Source organism: Topomyia yanbarensis, chromosome 2 (assembly GCF_030247195.1).
Source record: "Topomyia yanbarensis strain Yona2022 chromosome 2, ASM3024719v1, whole genome shotgun sequence".
NCBI classification, from domain to species: Eukaryota; Metazoa; Arthropoda; class Insecta; order Diptera; family Culicidae; genus Topomyia; species Topomyia yanbarensis.
In genome coordinates, this window is record NC_080671.1 from 5678521 (window position 1) to 5703021 (window position 24501).

General features: G+C 41.5%; 2 protein-coding genes across 5 annotated transcripts in view; both read right to left on the reverse strand.

The window, feature by feature from the left end:
- Window positions 1-24501, reverse strand: part of LOC131682369 (uncharacterized) — a 256096-nt gene that overhangs the window by 179227 nt on the left and 52368 nt on the right. For all 4 annotated transcript variants that reach the window (XM_058963790.1, XM_058963793.1, XM_058963791.1 and 1 more), the window contains one exon: window positions 3750-3777. The gene's annotated coding sequence lies outside the window, so the exon portion shown is untranslated. The remainder of the gene's footprint in view (window positions 1-3749; window positions 3778-24501) is intronic.
- On the reverse strand, window positions 15998-21379 carry LOC131678411 (uncharacterized). The gene has a single exon (XM_058958559.1). It carries the CDS (start codon window positions 21377-21379, stop codon window positions 15998-16000), a length of 5382 nt encoding a protein of 1793 aa, XP_058814542.1.

Sequence of the window (24501 nt, forward strand, 5' to 3'; positions counted from 1 at the left end):
TTTTTTATTTGACATTTGCTCTTGGACAGTGTCGTCCAAGCAAGAGAAACAAACACAGGGAAATTTTGCTCGCGTATTGCCTGAATTCGAAGTACTTGCACGCCAAGTTAGTGAAACTGTTAAAAGTGACCAAATCAACTACAACCAGCGTAAAATCAACCGGGAGGAACAGTGGCCGATATTTTCAAGTATATGAAGCTGACGAAGATCGCACAGTAATATCTGATTCGGCAGGCTTTCTGTACCTGTGGTTTGATGTGACATTTTCATTGCGACCGAGCCCGTCAACAAGGAAATTTATGTGAAAAAGTGCATGAAAATAACGTCTTTCATGAAGCAACACGAATATTCCACGCTATTTTGTCCGAATTTTGAATGCTGCCATTGCGGGAAAAGGACATGTAGTGGTATAACGCCTACAAGGATCTGGTGGCGCCCAAGGACAAGAACTCTCCCAATACACCAGAACTCGGCCATATCGAGGAATATCGGTCCATCGTCAAGCGGAACCTGAAGAAGACTTAAAACTGTCAAAGAAAACTGTATGTGGCGAACAAATGGGACGAGGTGGTTGTACAGAATTTGATGGCAGTAACTAAATGACGCACAACCGAAAGCATAGCTGAATATCATTGTTGTTTGACAAAACTTTCATTATAAATGACGCCGGTGGTTAAGTGGTAAGCGTGACAGCTGCTTAGTCCAGTGGGTCTGGCGTCAATCCCAACCGAGGTCGTTAGGATGTTCTGAGGTGAAAACTCTGTGTCACGTCTTTATTCACAAGGGAAGTAGAGTCGTTGGTCCCGGTGTAGATGAACCGATATCTGGTTTTGGAGTCACCTCTCTGGTGTCAGTGATAGGCACACAGTGCGGACAGAGACCGACGGAAAATAAATAAAAAAAACTGACCGTACCACCCTTTGAAATGATAAAAGTCATTGAAATTAACAGCACTATTCTCCTATAGTTCTCCATGAAATACATAGCTGATATTTATTTTTCAGATCTGGAGATTAACAGTTCCTGTGTTCGAAAAATCTACAATGATGGAGGGGGCCCTTATGCTAGATCCCCCGGGCCCGTAATTTCTCTCTACAGCCCTAGAAATATTTATTTTCTTGGTGAAGGAACAAATATTCAAAAAACAATTTATTCGAATGTTTCTATGATAGAGGCTGGTTGAATTGCCCAATAAATCGTTTGCTCAGTTAACCGATCTCCATGTACAGTCTCCAGGAAAATTACTGCGTCCGCCGTCTTCAAACACCTAGCGTAAACAACTTTCGTCAGAGAACTAGTTCCCACAGCTAATTTGTAAACCCTTTTTTATATTGTATCGACATTTGATTAGTAAAGGACTGGCAGGTGCGAAATATTTTTCGATATTAAGAGCCACAGTGCTCCAGGAAGAGCAAGAAATTGAAAGAAGGTCATATGAGCAAGCTTAGAGTTTCCCGGCGATTTAACCTTTTGTCTTCTACACGCTGGAGTCAGGATATTTTGGCATTAAATGCGAATCACCTGAGTCTGCGGCATATCCGGACAAACGTAAAGTCTGCTGACTTATGCTGTCGGAACCGACCCTCATACATACTTCGAAATTGAATGGAAATTAAAATCTCTTCGGCTTATGTATTTATTCTGCTCAATTTTTCATCTGTGTATTTTGTCCTTATAAGTCTGGGAGCCAGCAAAGGGGAGAGTAAGCTAGAACATAACGGAACATGTTTTACATAGGAAAAACATTTTGTAAGGATTTTGTTACGTAGTAGGGGAGGGGAGGGAGGGGGAATATAAAGACTTTTGTAACAATTTGGTACGTGGGTGGAAAGGGAGTCAATTTTATGCTATTTTTACGTTACGTAATTTATGATTGCTCCATTATACACAAATTAAGTACTGTTTTTAAAAATTTCCATATTCTATTGGAAATTGCAATATTCCAAGCTAGGGAGATTCATTCAATGCCACAATCACCACTAAACAAATTAATAGCCTGAGCTGTAAGTATACACTTTACGTTAGTAAAAATGATAAAAAGAAATGAAAATTATATTGTGTTCGTTAGATCTATTGTACGAAATCTTCCATTTTGTGTAGTGATCCACTTTAACGACGGGGAATCATTTGCAGCATTAATATTTAAAACTAGGTAAATAGTTCTTTCTTTATCGTACGCCACCATCGGTGTAGTATGACCGAACGTTCTTGGTCAGAGCTGCGGATTGTGATTATGCATTCGTTTCCTAAGTCGTATGATTTTCTGCTGCTAATAGTGGCAGTTGGTTTGGAGGTACTAGGCGCAGTCTTTAGTAGAATAGAGGTTGATGCTTTGGGGTGTATTAGTTCAAAAATCAACTAGATTATAAGAAATAATTGTTATATCTTTAAATTCAATAAAAATAATTTAAATTGCTCATTTTAATTTGAATCGTTTCAAACAAGTTTTAGGGTGGCAAAACGGGCTCAGAAGAGGAGCATGAAAATTTTTTTGTTGTATTTCCCTTGATATTTTTCTGAATGAATAACTATTGCGGGTAAAATTTTTCCACCGTTTTCCAAAAGTCCAATTGCCATTATTGTGAACAAGATGCTCAGATCTCATTGGATTCTTGCCAATTTAGAATCACTTTTTTGATTCAAATATTTCATTGAGCATTAGAATTATTCGATTTTAATATATTTAACCTCCCCTTCCCTTCGACGGAATATAACTACTAGCTCTTCGATTAAACAATATAAACTTTTCATCAATGCGACAGCGATCACAGATTACCAAGGGGGAGTGGGATACCAAGAAGATGGTGGTATGTATTATTTAAGTTATCCCTGAACTGTGCAGCAAACGACGTGTAGCTATAGGTTCGATATTGTATTGCATGAGTATAAGTTTTTTTAAATACTAACGAATCATTTGGCAGCTTTTTGCGGACATTTCGAGAGCGGAAAAACAGATGCATTTGTTCTCCACAGGATTTGTTTTGGTTGTATTAATGAACTAATCTTAGATGTAGTTGAGCAGGGTTTTCCGTAGAGTGCCGTCTGTTCATAGTACCGGCACACGATGATCTGGCTTTGATGCATACAATGTGTGGTCTGAGCAGTGATAACAGCTGGTATTTGAGTTATCAAGGTCAAGTGGGAACTGATAGGTTGGGCCTGTCTCATTCTCACCACAAGCACACTGTTAAAAACACTTTATCGTGGCACCCAATGTTTAATAGATTTCGCTTTAGTGTTGAAGTTACCAGACCCAATTTTTGCAGTGGTCATTATTGTCCGACCCGCACCCACTAATTTTTCAATCTCTTTGGTTCAGATGATGGTATTACTGAGCATCCAATACAGTATTGGATGATCTTAGATAACGGAAGCAAAAATTGATACATACATTATGGTATTGAACCGGCATCCTACCGAAAAACACAAAATCGCATAGCTAAATCTGAAAATTTTGTCCTGTATCTACCACTGTACACATTCTCAATTCTTACCGAGATGAAAATACCATATGCTCTTTTCAATAAAATTGCACAATGTAGTATGTAGTACTGTTTTCAGAGAGTTTTATTGCGAAGTCTATCGGATAAAATTCATCATTCAGCAAAGCTCCTGAAGAATCATTCCTGCACATCGATTCTTATTTCTCGATAAGCACAGAAAACTCCAAATTGTATAATGTACAACTCATTACGATCAACCAAATTTCACATAAACTCTTATACCCCATTTATCTTTTTAGTTCTTACCTTGTCGTACTCCAACGTTCAGTGGTATCTGAAAGTAAAGAAGAAGACAATGTCAGTACAGCCTAAAGGAAACGAATCAACATTGTTGCTTTACGGCTTCAAGGAAGAAGAAAGATGCATTAACCCACAAGCAGCTGAACGCCAGTCAGAGGGATTACGAGCAACCCGTCCATTAATCAAGCACTTTTAGCCGACGCCGGCTAATCCATCCAGGTACAATTTGAATACATTATCCCACAAAAAGTCTTAGATATGTTTATTTGCAGGAAAAAAAATCATCTTTTTCTGCAACCCTTCCCCCCCTGGCAAATCACAATGCTACCGAGCAGCGAACCACTAAACGAAAGAAAAGACTCACTTTACATGGCTCATAGCACCAACAACACAAACACAGCAACACCGCGGATATCCAAGTAGTCGGCGAGAAAAGATTACGGAAAAGCTGCACTACAAAAGAAAAGAAAAATATATCGTATCGAAACAAACGAACGCACCGTGTCACCCAGCAAGCCCTGACCACTTTACCTTATCTATGCGTGTCTCCAATTTCGCAGGGTGGAAGGGACTGGATGCCTGGGTTGGCTTTTCTTCCTACTCCACACCCAAACGCATCACAACCGGAGCTGATGAACTCTCTAAGCTCCATTATTAGCTTAGAGGCTTTTCCGCTGTCAGTCAGACAAGGACCCACGACGCGTCGGTCGGGAATGAGTTAATAGGCGAAGGAAAGCACAAAAGAAAATGGCAAAAGTTTCAAATAATAATAATTACACCTCACATTGTTACCATTAATGTACACTTGTTTTTCTTTTTTTTTTTTAAATTGGCTATGTGTGAATTGTGGATAGCGCTTCAGCTAGCTTCGCGCGGTTGGTTGCAGAGAAAAGCCAGTTTTCCCTTCTCTGGGCATCGCAGGAGGCTGTGAGCAGTTGCTTTTTTTTATGTCAGCAGCAGGTATCTGCTGTGCGCGGCCCCAGGCCGATTGCTAGGTTGAGATCCGAGTCAAAGTGGATACTCAAAGACACGCTGAATTTAAAATTACTATAGAGACAGAGAAATATTTCATCTAATTTTGAGTGTCGATTACCGTGGTCAACCAATTCAAATGCCATGGATTGGCATCAAAATCCAATCATCCGGGAAAGATTTGCACGATTTTAGTATTTACAGGGTGTTTCGTCAGTAGAAATCTCTTAAGGGCAGGTAGCGAATGTTAAATATAGGAATTTCACGGAGAAAAGAAGTATCTAATTTATGCAGTAGATTGCTCAAACTGGTCATCTCATACTGTTATATTCGTCGCAGATACTGTATCGAAAATGTATAAACAAATGCTAGTCGGTCGATCAAACACGGACTAGTAACTGATTGTCAGATGAGCCAATCTTAGTGATTCGATTGAGCACTACCGTATGCTCGCAGTCGGCTCATGGAACGGCACTCTAAAAGACCAATTTTCCGACGATATCATAATGGTTTATAGAAGGCTAGGATTATCCTGTGCCAAATGAGCGATATTTTAGAAAACTGTATTTCATCTGCGGAAATGGGTTACAAATGTGCCTGCACTGCTTGAATCGAAGCAATTCAACTCAACTGAACTGTGAGTAAAGCATTGTGAAGACGTACAGTGTGTAATGGTTGCCAATAGAAGACGTTCTCTTTCAAGATCATTGTTTCTAAGAAAGTTGGAGTAAACAAGTGGCAACTTCTTCCTGAATCTTCAGCGCTTTTTCGTGTGTTAGGTCGGCTTTAAAATTCGAACGATCATCAGGACATTAAGGGGGTCTTCTACTCTCGCGGTTTCAACAACTCGATTTTTTTCTTTGCTTAATTTCAATCTATATGCATCTGAAAATACACCACAGCAAGGATTTGGTGAAAGTCATACTCCTTGGCATGTTTCTGGGAACAGAAAGGTACCCATCTCCGGCCGTTTCTGAGACATCTATAAGCGCGGCGCACCACGATGGCACTTGTCTATGGAAAATCATTGTTTCCGGTCCATTCTTGACGGTTTATGTATATGTGAGTGTCTGTGAATGGTTTCTTGTTGTTTTTTTGCGACGATATTATCGTACGGAAGAATGAATGCGTCCGGCATGTTGAGAAGTGTATGGGAACATGATTACGAAAACTGAAGAAAGAAAACAAAGGTATCGGTGGGAAAGGAATGGGAAAGTCGACGGACAAATCAATTGGCCAGCTAAGAAAATTTTATGGCTGGCGATTCGGAAAAACTCAAATTCTGTAGAGCATATGCGAAATGCAATCTGGGCTTCCCTCGAACACAGCTCGTCATCGAACGAAAATCCCCAACACTCAAAGTGTTCACCCGGCGAGGACAGTTAGTGCAAGTGGCGTCAGGCTGAAGTAAAAGGAACTTTAGAAACTTTCGAACATGTCAGGATCAACGAAAGTCCATCATCTAATGATTTTTGAGAAAGATACTTAGGACCAGAGTTAAAAATATTCAAATTCATTGAATGAAAATTGATCATATTCAGCCACATTCATTTTCAATATTCAGTGACGCAGCTGAAAACGTCAAACGAACAAACCGCCCATTCATCCATGCAGATTTTCATTCGTCTCCGATTATTACACGAAGCGACCGTGCAGCAACGAATCAAACGCATCAAAGTAGGCCCTGGCACAATGTATGCGATGATGATTGTTGTTTCATATGCTTTACCGGCATTTGAAAACATTTTCCTTGATAATTAGTGAAATGCACGTACAATATATTGTACGATATTCAACTGAATGAATAACATGGATATTTGAATGAATATTTTTTCTATTCACCGCGAGTCGCATCAGGTTCATTTTCATCCGTCAAAATAGAGCTTCGATTATTTGTAACTCTGCTTAGGAGCTAACACCCAAAACATCAATGAATCTCTGAATAGTGGAGATTCATTGACGTTTTGAACTGAACTTAATTGGCATTGCAACCATTAAGTTCAGTAGGTAGTCAAATGGTGTTTACGCTGCTATCGGCTGAAGGGGATGATCGGGGATCGTCCGTCCATGCACACAACTCCGTTGCTGTTGACTATGCGAATCCTATTTTGGCAAAAGTAAGTAACCTGCGAGGTTCGACAACAATCAAAGGCTTCATCTCGGCTTTCATCTGTATTCCTACAAAAGCCCACTCCATTGCCAGAACCAGTTGAAAAAGAAGAGCACAAGACATGTTAACGAAGACACCAATTAGATTAAATGGAAGATTCGAAAGCAAAGCTTGGGATTTACGAATTCCTGATAGTAAACCCATGGCGATGCTAAGATTAAAAGGCTTGGAACTTAAACTATCGAAAGATACCGAATTGCGCGTTAACGTACACCGACAGATACGGAAATATATTCACATATGCTACGCACACCAGGCAACTATCGATGCGCTCGCTAACGAAGATCTTAACCGAATATGGTACTTCCCACTGAACGTAGTTATTCACCCAAAGAATCCAGACAAAGGGCGGTTGGTCTGGGATGCACTTGCACAGGTCGCATCATTGCCAGCGATTATCTGCACGAAAAAAAACCCATTCACAAATTGATCACGAATTCGTAAACTGAACGATTTACGAAAATCGTGACCAAGTTCCTGAAATTATGAATAATAAACCTCGTATTCATGACACTATTTGGGGTTTCAAAAACTGGTTCGCCCCCAATATATACTTGGCGTTATATTCGATTGTTTGGATGGGTTACTCTTGTTGTTCCCTAGACATGTTTAGTTTTTGATATGATTCTTGTTCTTGATTTGGGAATACACAGACGACAGTCAAACCACGTTCATGATTTCAGGATCTTATTCACGATTTTTGTGATTTCTTATCAGGTTACTGTGCTATTTTATTCATGAGTATATTAATAAATTTTTTGTCAGACTAGCGGGCTTTATGTTTATAATTTCAGGATCTTAGTCGCGATTTTCGTAATTTCTATTCACGATATCGTGATATGTTATTCATAAGTAAAGTGATTCATGTTCATGATTCCTAAGATCTTATTCACGATTTTTGATATTTTAATCACGAGTAATGTGATTTATGTTTACGATTTCAGGAACTTTGTCATGATTTTCATAATTTCTATTCACGTTGTCGTGATATTTTAGTCACTAGTAGAGATTTATGTTTATTTATGTGCATGATTTAACGATCTTGGTCACGATTTTTGATATTTTTTGTCATACGTTGTATGATTTATGTTCATGATTTCAGAAACTTAGTCGCGGTTTTCTTATTTTCTGTTCACATTATCGTAATATTTTATTCTAGAGCTTACTTTCGAATTTGACACGTGGAGTAATGTAACTCATGTTCATGATATCAGCAGTTTTATCATGGCATTCGTAATTTCTCTTCGCCTTATCGCGATCTGTTATTTATTGGTAACTATCGTTTTTTTTTTTTGCTTGGAGTAATATGAACTGGAACAAAACATATTCGCGGTCTTTTGTTCTGTGAACTATATAACGACCACGATTTTTAGTGCTCAGCGCAGTTTTCATTTTCTGACCAGACATACCCATCAACCTAATCAAATGAATAAAGATGTTCGAGTGCCTGATAGTTTCCTTATAGCTACTTCTCATACCTATTACTGGTCACAAGCAGCAGGATATTTCATGAAAAATGCATGAAACAAAAATGATTCCACGAATTATACTGCAAATTTTGCAAATTGCACTTAAAAAATTTCATTACCATGTTGAATGAAATTGAAAATGATTAGGGATATCTTCTAAATACCACCAACACGCAAAATTGATCATAAACCAAGTACTAGGAATCATGAACCAGTTCACGAATACATGAATAATATTCCATGATTTTGTGAACTATTTCACGAGCACGAATCATCAAACGTTACTATTGTACTAGGAATCATGAACCAATTCACGAATACATGAATAATGTTTTATCATTTTGTAAACTATTTCACGACCACGGAGTTAATATATTAGTTACGAGGATTGTGACTAATATATTAAGAATCAGGAAATAGTTCACGAGGATTGAATGGACTCATGAATAAAATTCCAAGTTTCGTGAAACAGTTCACCAGAAAATACACAGAATGTTCCGAATTTGTGAACTAATGATCTTAAATCTACGAATAACATCATGAGTCAACCTTTGGTTCTATGGATGATGTTCATATAGTTGTGAACTAGAATATCGCTTTAGCAATGACCTAGCGGAAACTTTGGCTGAAGTTCACAAAACCGAAACAAATATTTCCACTAATTAAAGCGTTCTGCGGATGTTACTGAAGCGAAATTGAACATAATTATAAAACACAATATTTTTGTTCATGGTCCTGTTTTCATTATGATTGTTCCAGAATTCAAGGCACTTTATTCACGATTTGGGGAACAATTTTTGTCTGTGCACTAGTTCCGAAAAAAGTGCATCGAATTCGGCGGTGCCATAAGGCAAATATTACACCAAAGAGGTCAAAAGCGAGGATAGGCGTTCCCAACGATCTCGCTTCTGATTCATCCCTTGTGTCATTGCCCAAATGGCTAATATCTGTTGGACGTTGCGATCTTTGATGCGACATGTTCTCAATCTGATGCACCAGAATGCTGACGAATTTGCACACATGTTTACCAAAGTCGCAGCTCCTATTAAATTTAAAACCTACATGGCGATACCCCAACAGAAGCAACGATTTAAGTCCGAACTATCCACGCACGAACGCTCTTCGACAAGCGGTACTGGGACAGCATTAACAGTGAAGTTTTAATGATACTCGGAGAAATTGATGAACGAAAATCACTTCCGCTAACCGGCTGGGAACAAATCAGGTTAGCGGAAGTGATTTTCCTAAATGGGGATGCAGGGCCGTCTTAAGATTACGCGAAGCCTCTGGGAACTATTGAACTGAGGGGTCCCTTAAATTGAACAAGTATAAATAGCTCAAGTATGAGTATGATAAAAAAATAATTAAAAAATGAGATTCAAAATATATTGAAAACAAAGACGATTTCAGATTTCCACAACCAGATGTCGTTGCAAGTGTCCAAATATCATTGAAAATCGCTAGATGATCTGAGAACATCTCAAAAAGTTATTTGTTTTCTGGCCTATCCCACTGATAGTGGCAAACGGCCTAACACACTGTATGCGATGGTGGGATTTTGAACTCAGGTGAACTGCGTACAGTGTGATGGACTGACCAACTACGCTATAATCTGCTCAGACAGTGTAATGTGTCCTTCGTAGTTGAAAGACGTTATTTGAGGATTATGACTGCATCCATCAAAAAGGAAGAATATTGGATTAGAGTACGTCCATTATTGTAACGTTGTCTAGAGTAGCGAAAATGTCATCGAATATACTCCCAAATGTGTAACCATAATCGAAGCGCGTTGCTGTTTATAATTATTCTGGAATACTTTATGTAGTTTGCATATATTCAATTACATTGTTTCGTTTAGTGTTTTTCTTGATATGATACCTTCTTGATGTTCCTGATACGATGAAACTAAACAGAGCCTCTGCTTTGAAAAAAAAAAGCCACAATGTTTCTTTCAATCATGTTTCTATGCTCAGTGCGTCTGGGCTCATTCCCAGTAGAAGTCTTTGAGATCTTTTGGTTTGAAAAAAATCTCATTACATCTCCCTACGTGATAGAAGTAAAGCCCATCCCATGTGAGATCTAGGGTTCAGATGGTGGATCCGCTTCTAAGGTGCCGGTGATAGGAATCCAATGTGGAAAGAGACCGATGGAAAATTGACAATAATTAGCAAACTTTTAGCTTTCGGGATTCTCCTCATCAGTAACTAACACAATTTTGGTGCCAGTTAGATGATAAATCCAAAGTAGCACCAAAATTGGCACGAGTAAGAAGCCAACACCATCTAACTGGTACCAACACGTGGTAACGAGAAGAATCCGAAGCACTAAAAACTAACTTTAAGTTCGATAGTGTACCATCCGCACAAAAATATTAGATCAACCGAAAAAAAAATTGCATCGCAATAAGTAACATTTTCATTATTTGATATTAGAAAGATTCAATATTTTAGTTGTCACGTAAAATTTGTTCAAAATTGCTTTCAAAACGAATCATACAAATTACTCTAAGACTAACTAGGCAGAGTGAAACATGCCAAATCCGGCCAAAAAGTGTCGAATCTTCCTTTCTAGAACTAATGAAGTCACTTTTGAACGCTTCCATGTGGATTTGTCCGTTGACAGACCTAGATGTGACGAAGAAATACATATTTCGTCATATACGCAGATCCCTTGCCAAACAAAGTTTTCTGGTTAGTTAGCTAAGGTCCGGTGTCTTCCAAACTTTGCATACATGGTCCACCAAACGTTACATTGTTGTTGTTAAAAATGAATTGAAACTTGAATTGAAATGTTGGATTGACGTTTGGATCGGTTCAATAGCCATGCAGTGCCACGTTTAGATTGATTTTATATTTATCCTAAGTGTGGGGCCCCCAAAATCCCGGAGCCCCTGGCCCTGGCCCAGTGAGTTCATGCGTAAAGACGGTACTGTGGGGACGAGGTACCGAGCCAAATTCAGAATGAGAAATGTCTCACTGGTCGAACTGGTCGGTGTTATGTCAGACCGGACTAGGTGACATTGTATTGATTTCGAGAAAAGCGAGTTTAAAGATATAATTCGAAATTATTCTTTGTTATAATTCTTGCATATTATAAATTATTTCAAATCTGGCAAAAGTCGAATGAAGCCGAAGAAATTCTTTATCCAGTGCTATCATTATCTATTTTTTGAAGATTTTGCGACTTAATCTGGTCTGGCACCGGAACACCGACCAACTGGTCTCGACAAACCGTCGACGACAGCTGAACTTCGTACAACTTTCTTGTTCCATCATATCGTGTAGTCCGTGAGCCTAATAGACGTCAGCAGGATATTCAAATGGAACGTTCAAGACAGGAACAGTTTTTATGGAGAATGGTCCAAGGAGACTATTATCTAGGTGAAGTTAAAGCACTGATAAATAATCGAGACCAATTCATTGAATATTTGAACAAACTGGACCCTTCTAGTGAAGGTAGAATTACGAATGCGAGCTACAAAATGTTCAATGCTGTGCTTCCAATAATATTGTGCAAGGACCACGCACTCACTTGTAGTGCACTCCTGCAACATTATCAACATCAGCTCGGATTACTATTGACCGCATTCGCGGATTGACGCGGAAACGAACATTGACTTCTCGGTTATACCGTTCATAGTAATTTGAAATATTTTTACCGAGCATGCTTGAGTATTAAATTTTTTATGTTTATATTGACAAAATTTACATAAAATTTAAAAGATTGTCATTTGAGTAATAGTCTTTCGTCTATCGAATATTTGACTCCTTAAAACGTAGAGCCGAGTAGCTCATTTTCTTAAGAACAGCCTAATTGAAAGTTGGTACCGGACAAAGCTATTTAACTTCGATGGTTGTGTGATATTCCGAAAAAAAACATTTTGCGCCTTAAAAATATTCTCGTGGACTGTGGACTGTGGACTACAAAAAATCCGTATCCATTTTATCTCAAAATTGAGAACACAAAAGTTGATTTATTGAGTAGCATTGAGAAATACTACTCATCTTCGCTATATTTTACACAGGCGATGGGATTTTTACAAAATATTTTCAAGATTCAATGTGAGTGATGGAGCAAAAAAAGTATATATCAGAGCAACTGTAATTCAAACGGCAGTGCGCATTCATGAAACCAAACTATAATTAGCATAAAAACCTAGCTCGATCATTCCGACACATCGTGTCGTTCATCGCATTGTGCATTCAAAATGTCCAGAGAGAAATTTTTTTTCTATTTAACGTTTTTCATGTCAAGCTCAGGATGAACTAAAAGTTCTTGCAATGCAGGAAGATTCTTAGAAATTATAGGGATTCCAAATGAGATACTCCGGTGAATCTAAGAAAAAATAACGAACTGTTTTAATTGAATCCAACTGGTTATCTAATTTCTTAGCATTGGGATAGGTAATTTTGGATCATGGCATTTGGATTTCAAGACTAGATTCAAAAGGTTAATGCTTCAATTTCAATTATACAAGACCAGGAATCCTGGGATTGCGAATTTGAACTAACATCCGAACACAGAGACCAACGAGCTGGAACAACTAACTAAAAGACTAAACTAAACTAAAATATTTTGCATACGTCAAATTAACAAAATAAATAGGATAATACAGCTAGTTGAATTTTCCAGTTTCGTGCGAGTCGGCATCGATCATTATTTACCAACTACACTATGTCCGTCCCCGTTTTTTTTCTACTTGTTCCACCATGATAATAAAATTACTCAATAAATAAAATAGAGATGAAAAATCTCACCATGACATCTTACACAATTTGTTACGAAACTGCCTTTCTGTCAAAATTTGATTAAGCAAGTTATTCAAAAATATCAACTTTCAACAGTATTTCCTTTTGTGATAAGGTTTCAAATCTTTTCATTCAGATGATATTTTTTTCACTTGTTTGAACGGAGAGAAAATTATTAATGTTTTAACGATTGCCAAAAAATCGTAGAATTCTAGACGAAAAACTTTTTTCTACACAAGAATATAAAGCTACGTGTCTACGCATCTTTCACTTATGTTTATAATTTTTTTAATTTTTTTTTTCAAGCTGCTCGTTCAGTTTATCTGGTCGAAAAGCTAACGAAAAATTTAATATACTATGCACTTAACAGCTTGCTTTCTGTATCTAATGTTGTTCAAGTACGTTGAAATGTTTGACTCAACCCTTCAAATTGTGTTGGTCGTAATGAAAGGACAAACCTATATAGCAAAATGGAAGATTTGAGGAAGTTCCAAAATTCTCTGCAGATTTTATTTGCATTCTTTCTCAAAATTACAAAATACATTCGCACAACAGTCGTAACATTTTGTCTGAAAAAATAGATTGAATACATAGAAAATGTATAATCCGGATCATTTTAAGATATTTTTTCTTTTTTTTTTTGTTAAGCCCTCCACTAGCCCCCATACCAAGAAACTCGCATGGACACAACAATAATAAAAAAACAAATAAAAAAACGCGGAGATATAAACTACAACAAAAAATGAACAAGGTGAAATCCCAGTGGAATCGAATTCCTTTGAAAAGATTCACACAGCTAATTTGAATTCCAAATACTTAATTTATAACTAGGAGATAACGTTTGTGGTTACGAACAAAGACAAAAATTAGAGAAGGCTAAACACTATAAAAAATTAATAGTAGGCAAAAACTGGCAGAAGCCAGAAAAACATGCACGCTTACGTTTCGTATCATATGCAGCTTAAGATTTCTTCATAGAAAACCAACATGAACAAAAATCGATTTTTTATCACTCTTGTGTTTTCCTTTTGCCACCAAAATTAAAATTTTAAATCCTGGAAAACGAGTTCGAAACGATATTTAGTCTGTTTACATTTGTGAAAGAATTTGTGTTGTCCCGGGAGTACTTCTACTTCCACTGAGATGAAAAACCACGTACAAATTCCGGACAAACAGGTATTTTTTTTCGGACATACGTCCAAAAATCCGTGCTGTCGTCCCAAATCCCATACAGTTGGTCAGCTTACGTTTGTCTATGCTATGATGGCTGAACGGCATTGCGGTAGTTTTGAAAATTCATTCGTTCTCGGGACGCACGAGGAGACTTCTTCATCGTCACCAGCCTACTGCGTTTGACCGTTTCGATGTGGTGGCGAGCAGCCCGCAACTGCCTCAGACCTGCTCCAACCGAGCCACTGCACTCCTCCAGGCCATGGCACACTGTGTGTGCGCGCGCGAAACTCCGCGAGTTGCATATCCTATTTATTATAACTGCTATTATTCGCAATCGCTTCGCATGCATGCGAACCTGCACAATAAACTGACAGCCTGCTTTGCCCCGGTCGGCTTTGTCCGCCGAGAGATGTGCGAATAAGCGAAGCCGTGGCAGCGTTGCCCCCGTCTTCCGCCGCGCAACACTTGCACGGCGACCAGCTAAAGGGACGAGAGAGTGGCAGAGGATAGGAAAAGTTGTTTTTCGCTCTCTGCTGCGCTTGCCGAGGCTTCCTTTACCCAGGGTAAAATTTATTGTTTCTTCGTCATTTGTTGTAACAATGTACTGAAGTGACTTTTCCACCTTTTCCGCCACTCGTGCGGTCCACCTCGCCCGTCCATCGTTAACGGGTCGGGAATGGATGGAGAGAGGCTTTTCCACGCTAGCATCAATCTCTTCCTGATTTCTATTTTTTTTTGCTTTACTTTTTCTTCTCCCCCTCTGATTCACACACACCGCAAGATGGGATGCTGCTGTGGTTGAAATTAGACTTCGATGCGTCGTCGTTCATTTGAGTCGATGCAATGCCTAGCACGGAAAAGGGAGGGTCGTGTTTTAGTGCAGCGGTCATTTATAATTGTAAAGGTACGTGTTCGAGATGGGTGCTGGTTCACCGGATCGTGGTAGAAAAAAAAAGTGAACTATATCGGTGGTGATATCGTGGTTAGTGAACACTCGCTTCGTTACTGTGACTAATATAAAAAGTACTCCATACGTTTATTTTCCGCGATAGACAAATGCGATGTATTACGTTTTAATGGTTTTATTCGACTGACTCTCCCTGTCCTATTAAACCTAGGTCAGAGCGATGAGAGCTAAAGGGAATCAAAATCTCCTCTGCTTTGTGATATGCAAAACGAGAGCGATAGATCAAATCTCTGGGTAATTAATTTAAGGTAGACTAACAAATTGCGGCGTGCGCGTAGACATACCGCCCACCATTGAAATTTCAGTTTCAATTCAGCCTAACTCTTTTTGATGGTGTTGTCTAATTCTATCTACTCTAACTATAACTGAACAACTCAAAATTCAAATTTATTCTGATGAGATATTATTCGGATCTAGATGCAATTCCTCGACCAACGGTTGTGGGTAGATAGGTCGGATTTAACTATCGGCTGTGGGATGGCCAATCGGTGTGCTTCCATTGCTGGACGCCGGTATGATGTTAAAGCTGCTACACATTTTCGACCGACGGCTGGGGGCTGATAGGTTTGATGTGTTGAACCTTCCTCTCCTCCACTGACGTCGAGCGTATAGGTCTGACAACAAACAGCAACTTTAGGTCGGGAAACATTTGGTCCAGAAAATTTATGGAAACTTAATACTTAACTTGTGAGAGGACCATAAGGCCCCCTCCAATCCAACATTGCCTGGTTTTCTGGGACCTCGAACAACTGGAACTAGACTATCTCGTTATGAGGTTGCTGGTTGTCTTGAATCGGCAATACGCAAATACGTGTAATTGCCCGTTGATAAATGCCGTCCTTGGTGCGGATGTTGACTACACGGACGTGTCCGTCGGGTCCGGGTGTTGAGTCCACTATTCGTCCGAAACGCCACTTCATTGGTGGCAAATGGTCGTCTTTGACTAGCACCATCGTGCCAATGTGGACGTCGTTTCGTTCGTGTGTCCATCGAGTCCGCTGCTGAAGGCCTGACAGGTATTCACTTGACCACCGCTTCCAGAGGCGACGGACGAATTCTTGAATTGTCTGCCACTGCGACAAACGATTGGTAGGGATTTCTTCGTAAGACGGTTCCACTATAGCAGTCAGTGGACGGTGTACTAAAAAATGTCCTGGCGTTAAAACATCCAAGTCTTCCGGATCATTGCTGAGTTGCGTGAGAGGCCTAGAGTTTAGGCAAGCCTCAACTTGCGTTAAAACAGTCTGCATCTGTTCGTTGGTCACCAGGGCATTCTTTAGTGTGCGATAGAGATGCGTCTTCAGGGATTTGACCGCAGCCTCCCAAATACCACCGAAATGTGGCGAACGTGGTGGAATGAATCTGAACTGAATGCCTTCGTCCGAACACAGTCGAACAATTTGATCTCGGTTCTGTTGGGTGTGAAAGAGCTGCAAAAACTCGTTCAAGGTTCGTCTGGCTCCGATAAAGTTGGTCGCATTGTCGCTAAATATGGTCTGAGGGACGCCACGTCTGGCTGCGAACCGTTTCAGTGAAGCGATGAAAGAATCGGTGGAGAGATCTCCAACGACTTCTAGATGCACGGCCTTAGTTGACATGCAGACAAACACTGCAACAAAGCATTTTTGTGGAGCAGCCTTCCGATGCAATGGCCGCAGGTGAAATGGGCCACAAAAGTCTACTCCCGTATTGAGGAATGGGAAGGTTGGCGATACGCGGACTGAGGGTAGGTCTGCCATTATTTGCTCCGAAAGATTTGGTTTACAGCGAAAGCAATTCAGGCAACGATGAGTTACGGTGCGAGCAAGATTACGAAGTCTAGTAGGCCAAAATTTCGATCGCACTGCTGCCATCAGCAGCTGAGGTCCTGCGTGCAAAAACTTAACATGATAGTGTCGTACTATCAGCAGCGTCAAAGGATGTTTACTGTCAAGAATCATCGGTTGTTTTTGGCTATATGGAATTGGAGCATTGTTTAGGCGGCCTCGAGCTCGTAGTATACCGTTGACGAGAATTGGGGACAGCGATTTGAGCTTTGAAGTTGGTTTCACTTGGCCCGACGATTTTATGCTTCCAATGTCATTAGGGAATGATTCCTGCTGTGATACTCGTACGAGGTTTTGGAGAGCCATCTCCAGCTCTACTGTGGTGAGTAGTCCATTCTGGCGGGATCTTCTGTCCTTTTCTCTGGCGTTAGAGATGAAACGACGAATATAACCTACTATACGAACGAGGTCGGTCAATGATGATTTCAGCTTGAAGATGCTCAAGGCTTCGTGCACAATTGGTAGCGAGGTTGCGGGTTTCTCCTCTAGTTGATCTGCGTCGAAGATACAGTCGGATGTCCGAACAATATTTGGCCAGAATCTTTTCGGTTGGTTCAGCCACGCCGGACCTTGCCACCAAATGTCGAAATCGACTAGTAGTGCTGCACTCATACCACGTGAAATAGCATCGGCTGGATTTTCGATCCCCGCCACGTGACCCCAGGTTCCGGGTGTAGTGGTCTGTTGGATTTCGGCTACTCGGTTAGCCACAAACTTTTTCCATCGGTTGGGTGATGCGGCTAGCCAATGGACGACTATCATTGAATCCGTCCAGAAGAAAGCACGAGTGGAAGCTGGAAAACTGCTCTTCACTTTGTCATACAAATGGCTGAGCAGTAATGCCGATGAAAGTTCCAGGCGAGGTAAAGAGATTCTTTGTTGGCCCTTTCCAGTGTTTGCGGGAGCTACCTTCGATTTAGCGGTTAACAAATTTACCGAAGTCGATCCTGTAGCGGTTACAGTCCGAACGTATAGACAGGCACCGTAAGCGCGCTCGGATGCATCGCAAAACCCATGCAGTTCGATGGTTGCTGGGTCCGCGTAAGAGACCGCCCACCGTGGAATTGAGAATGTCCGTAATACCTCCAAATCATCGCGAAATTCCTTCCAGGTATCTTGAAGTGTATCGGTTAATGGCTGGTCCCAGGAAAGCTTGGACAACCACAACTCCTGCATAAACAGTTTGGAACGCAGCACTGTAGGCCCCACCAGACCGAGGGGGTCGAATAGACGCGCTGCATCGGACAGCACCAGCCGTTTGGTGATAGGCGAGTCCATGGTCCACCTTGGTACCTGAAAGCGAAAGACGTCCTCGTCAGGTTGCCACAGAAGCCCTAGTGTTTTGACGGATGATGACGATGAATCCAGTTCCAGCACATTTCGGTCATCTCGCAATTCTGTTGGAATGTTGTTTAAAATGACGGGGTTGTTCGATGCCCACTTGTGCAATTTGAAACCGGCCGATTGCAGCAGACCGATCAGCTCGTTGCATAAATCAACTCCTTCTTCTTCTGTCGTGACCCCACAGAGCAAATCATCAATATAAAAATCCTTGACCAGAACTTTGGCTGCCTTTGGGTATTGCGATTTCCCGTCTTCAGCGAGTTGTTGCAAACAGCGGGTTGCGAGGAACGGTGCCGATGCTGTACCGTAGGTTACGGTCAATAATTCGAATGCTCGAACTGTTTCGTCCGCGGAATCACGCCACAAGATACGTTGCAAGTGTCGATCGGATGGATGTATCCACACTTGCCGATACATTTTCTCCAGATCAGCTACAATAGCGAAACGTTGAAGCCGAAATCGGAGAAGCATACTGTATAGGTCGTCTTGTACGACCGGCCCAACCAATAAAGTGTCGTTCAGGGACAATCCAGTGTCACTAGCACACGAAGCGTCGAAAACGACTCGTAGTTTCGTTGTCACGCTGTCCGGTCGTTCAATACAGTGATGAGGCATGTAGTAGGGTTTTTTCCCAGGTGGAAGGGAATCGGTTGTGGGGTCGATTTGTACCATATGCCCAAGTGCAATGTACTCGTGAATGAACGCTGTATACGCTTTCAGAAGAGCCGGCTTTATTAGCAGCCGTCTTTCCAACGACAAATAACGTCGCAAAGCCGTAGCATAAGATTCTCCAAGGCTAGTGAGAAGGGTTTCCCTTTTGGGCAGTGATACGACGAAGCGTCCGTTTGAATCTCGGTATGTTGTTTCCGAGAAATACGACTCACACTGGCGTTCCTCCGTCGAAAGTGTGTTGTCGGACCGACAGGATTCGAGGTCCCAAAATCTTGCCATTTGCATTTCGAGATCGGCGTTACTACATACCAGCATGGTAGCAAGTGGTTGGCTGGGGGATGTGTCACATTTCCCGGAAACAATCCAGCCAAAAACGGTTTCCTTGAGAATCGGCAAGTTTGGACCGAGTTCAACGAAACCATCCGAAAGTAAACGATAGTACACCTCTGCTCCAATTATAGCGTCAATTCGATTGGGCTCGTGGAAATTTGGATCAGCTAGATGCACCGATGTAGGAATCTTCCAATCTGCGACTGGTGCACGGTTTGAAGGAAGGATGGGTTTGAGTTCAGAAAGAATGTGAAATTTTAAATCGATGCAATAATCTGTGCAACGGGAAAATACTCTTGCCGTTGCGGATTGTTTGGAATTAGCGAGAGCGGGTCCAACCCCTTGGAACGAAAGAGGATCATCTCGTCGATGAAGATCGAGTTTTTGTGCTAGACGTTCACTAAGTAAATTTCGTTCGGAACAGCAGTCCAAAAGAGCTCGTGCCAGATGAGTATTTCCGTGCAAATCTGCAATTCGGACTACTGCCGTTGAGAGGAATACTACGTTACTGGTAGCGGACGAACTTGCAGGAAGGGCAACAGGCGAGCGGCTAGCAGAGGCATTGGGTTGGGTAGGAGTTTGTGGAGGTTGTAACGAAGCAGCACAAGTTTGCATTGGCGGTTCTGCTATCTTTGCCGGAGGGTTGGATTGAATCTGCACTGCGGAGACGTGTTGCGATGGAATCGTTTCTTGATTTTGGCTCGATGCGCCATTGGGTGATCGCAAATGTAGCATCGTGTGATGCCTCTGACCACAAACTCGACATGCTGAGCTCGGACAAGCCCGGACCAAATGGGAAGAGGAAAGGCAATTTAGACAAAGACCAGCCTTCTTTACTGCTTCAAGTCTTTGGACAGGATTCATTTTGTTGAAGGATTCGCATTTGAAAGGAGAATGTGACGGTTTTTGGCAGAGTGGACATGATCGCTTTGAAGAGGTAATTGTCGTTAGCGTGGATTCAATCCTTTGTTTCGTTGGGAGCTTCAACGAATCGTGACGTTGGTCTTGTGCCCGATGTTTGATAGTCGCAAGCGGCTGAAGCGTAGCGAGATGCTCACGCAGAAATTTAACTAGTTCTTCATAATTCGGTGTCTCGCGAGATTTGTGACATCGTTCCCAATGCCTTTGAGTATCTGCATCCAAACGTTTATACAGCAAATGCGCGAGTAAGTGGGACCATCCATTGGTTGGAAGACCAAGTTTCTTCAACTGAAGCAGATTGCGTTCGTACGAGTCGATGAGTGTCACTAAAGTATCATACGATTCCTTCCTCATCGGTTCAGCATCGAGAAATCCGTCCATCAAAGTGCGGGCGATGATCTTCTTATTTTCGAAGCGTTCCTGTAGCATGGTCCAAGCCACCTCGTAATTTGCGGCTGTTACCTCGATAGATTCCACAAGCGTTCTGGCATCTTTAGATAGCACCGTCAAAAGGTAGTGAAACTTCTCAATCGCCGTGAGGGAAGCGTCCTTTTCGATCATGCTTTGAAACGAATCCCGGAAGCTCAACCAATCTTTCACACTACCGTCAAAGGAAGGAATTTTGAACACTGGAAGGTGAATTCGGGAAGCAATTGATTGGCCGGGCGGAGTGGGGACAGTGGATGAGGACGAGGCTGCAGCAGTCGGTGGGGACTGACGAGAAACGAGAAAATCTTTAATGTCAAAATACCTGTTTTCGAGATCCAATCGAGACTTTTTGTTTGACGCTTCAACATCCAACTTCACTTGCTTTTCCTTAGCGTCCGACGGGTCAGTAGTCAACGCCAAATCTTGTTCCTGTCGTACTTCCATTTTCGCCCGATTTATGCGATACTCCGAGAAAACAGATTCTAGTCGTTCCAAACGTGAATTGATTTTGGATTTGTCCCTTGCTTCATTGTACTTATCTACAAACGATTCGAGATTAGATAGCGAATCAATGAGACCACGCTCGATTTTGGTTAGCTCCCGCAATGACGCCATTTCAACCAGAACAATAGCCAAGCTATTAAACCGCCACAAAAGCTATGTAGTCTTCACCGCGTCGATTGTTGTACTTTATATAATTGATTGTGTACTCACGCTACCAGCCTATTGTTCGCCAACCCAAGCCACGCCGAAATACCCGTGCACTGGAGGATGAAATGAGCAGTTGATGCTCCCGTTGATAGCTCCGTGTTCTGGTCCCAGAATCCAACTTTGGCGTCGACTCGATGGTGGTAACGTTGATCCAAATAGCTAAATTGCTAGCGATGGCGTCGTATCACCGTGGCACTCGATTTGCGCCGTGCTTTATCACACTTTTTAATTCGCCTATTTTCGGCCACTATTTTCACAATCCGGTCCTTCGAAGGACCATTAATGTTCGAGATGGGTGCTGGTTCACCGGATCGTGGTAGAAAAAAAAAGTGAACTATATCGGTGGTGATATCGTGGTTAGTGAACACTCGCTTCGTTACTGTGACTAATATAAAAAGTACTCCATACGTTTATTTTCCGCGATAGACAAATGCGATGTATTACGTTTTAATGGTTTTATTCGACTGACTCTCCCTGTCCTATTAAACCTAGGTCAGAGCGATGAGAGCTAAAGGGAATCAAAATCTCCTCTGCTTTGTGATATGCAAAACGAGAGCGATAGATCAAATCTCTGGGTAATTAATTTAAGGTAGACTAACAAATTGCGGCGTGCGCGTAGACAGTACGTATGCAATGAGTCCGGTTTTCCATACCCCTCACCCCTCTTCCCTCAACCTTTAGGATTTCAACATACGTTCGTTTACATTATCGGCTGAGATGCTTAGAAAAATATTTTAATTATTTTAGTTTCTTTATTACCTAAACGAAAATGTACTGAAACGAGTCTGTGCTCCTCCCTCGCAGCCCCCTTTCCTGGGGCAGCTCTTGACACGAAGAATGGAACGCATCTAGATTGCTTTTTATCGTTAGTGTTTTGCATAGCGCGTCTTCCTAGGAAGACGGCACAGCAAGAAGGAGAGAGCCTTTTGTAATCCGAGCAAGTCATGGCGCAAGGGATTTTACGAACATATAGAAAAAAAAGTACTGCTAGATGAGAAATAATTGCTGAGGGAAATCATTCGGAAAAGAAGAGATATGCTTTCGGTGAGCTCATTTTTCTCTTCTCCTTCACCTCTTCCTACAACACTTTTATAATGCGTATTTAAATGGCCTCGGTAATTTCCACCTTATTGGCGGCCGGGCTTCGGCTCCGTTGATGGCTAATGAAAAACTAGTTTTCTTTCGCCATAGCTTCTTTTCTTTGCCCCCTCCCCCTATCCTGCTCCCCGCTCGGCGATGGTGTCGTTAAAATATAAATTAAGCGAGTGAAGCCTAACATTTTTCCCCAGTTGAAATTATTATTGCTGCTAATTAATGCGAGGAGTTGAGTGGTTATTTCAAAATTATCAGTTTTACATGTCTATCTCTGTCTGTGGTTTCTGCAGGCAGCATGGCATACTTAGCCGGCGATGGCGAAGAAGTTGCTTTTTGTTGATCGAGCGCGCAGTAACCTGTGCGTTTTCGAGATTGAGATTCGTTGTCGTGACAACATTATTCACCTGGAGTCACGTCAATTCCACTCGCAAACAGCGTGCAGAACCTGTTGTCTGTGGTAGAATCGTAGAACCGTGTTGTTTTGGGGGGGGGGGGGCAGCAAGGTGCTCGTTTTATTAGATAAATGTTTAATTATTTATAGTTGCGCACATTAGTTGAAGCCGATTATGAACTTGTTTCTCGAAAACAACGTAATTCTTATTCTTACATCAATGATCGATTTTCTCGATTGAGCGTGGACTTTGCAATGTTAATTAAATGAAATGGGAACCCACATATGGGGAATTATCCTAAATGGCATCAAGCACTTCTTCTTACAACGCACAGCCATCAGACATGATTTGCATCGCCACAATTCTACAACGACGACAACAACAACAACAAAGTAATGAAACCAGTCAACCAAACGAAGAAGATCAACCCGATATCGTTCGTGTGCAGAAGGCGCACCGTTCCAAACAAACGTGGACAACAGCGGCGATAGTGACGACGACGACGACGACCAAGGAAAAGCTCATTTCAACTCAGCGCTTTTAATTTTCGCCTGTTTTGAAAACGGAAATAATTTATTTCTATCGCTCGCTCAGGCCTGCTTGGATGCAACTCGCCTCAACGGGGCAACCCCTCATCAACACCGCCGCGCGCGCCACCGAAAAACGGGGCGCACGATATTCCTTTCGCATTTGCTTCGGTTTTAATTGATTAATGTGTATGTTTACATTATTTATGTAATGCTCGATCTTACTCTCTGCGCTCGAGCTGCTCGTGGCTGGTTTTATCTGAGTCTGTCGCCGAGGTGACGGGAGGTGGTCAGTGTGGGAGGCACTTGCGGAGCAGTACGAGCTCTAACATTCCACGGCTACACCTTCTCCAACGGGTCGAAGTGAAGAAGGACCGATTCTCTGTTTTGTTTGGTCGGACCTGAGTGGATGATAGTGGCGTTGAGTTGGCCAGGCAATGAAAGATCTCTTTGCCCTGCTTTTTACATGTTCCGAAGCTACGAGAGCTGGCAGGAGAAGCCTCAGGTATTCGTCTGGCTCGGTCAGGCCGTCGCCGTTCTTCGCTTGAGATCGGATTGGAGTAGGAGTGGACAGGGGCTGGCAAAGACTGGCGCAAGGACGGTTGCTTTGCTGTAGATTTGAACTCAAGCCAACCTCAGGCGGGTAAACAGGTTGATGATGTTCCCGTTGTCTTGGTTTGTTGTTTTCTGTCCGCAAGGGTAAACATCAGAACAACTGATCAACTGAGGCAGGTTGTGCGAGAAGACCCTTTGCCCTTCCTGTAGGGTACTGGTTGTTTTGCAGTCAGTAGATTTGCATCTTACGATTAGATATTTGCGAGCGGAGTAGGCTATTCCACGTCTTCAATATATTTTAGTAAATATAAGATTCGCAGAAATGCCTCTATGATTTATCTGTTGTTCAATATTTTGCTTATTCCTTATTCCTTATTCCTTATTCCTTATTCCTTATTCCTTATTCCTTATTCCTTATTCCTTATTCCTTATTCCTTATTCCTTATTCCTTATTCCT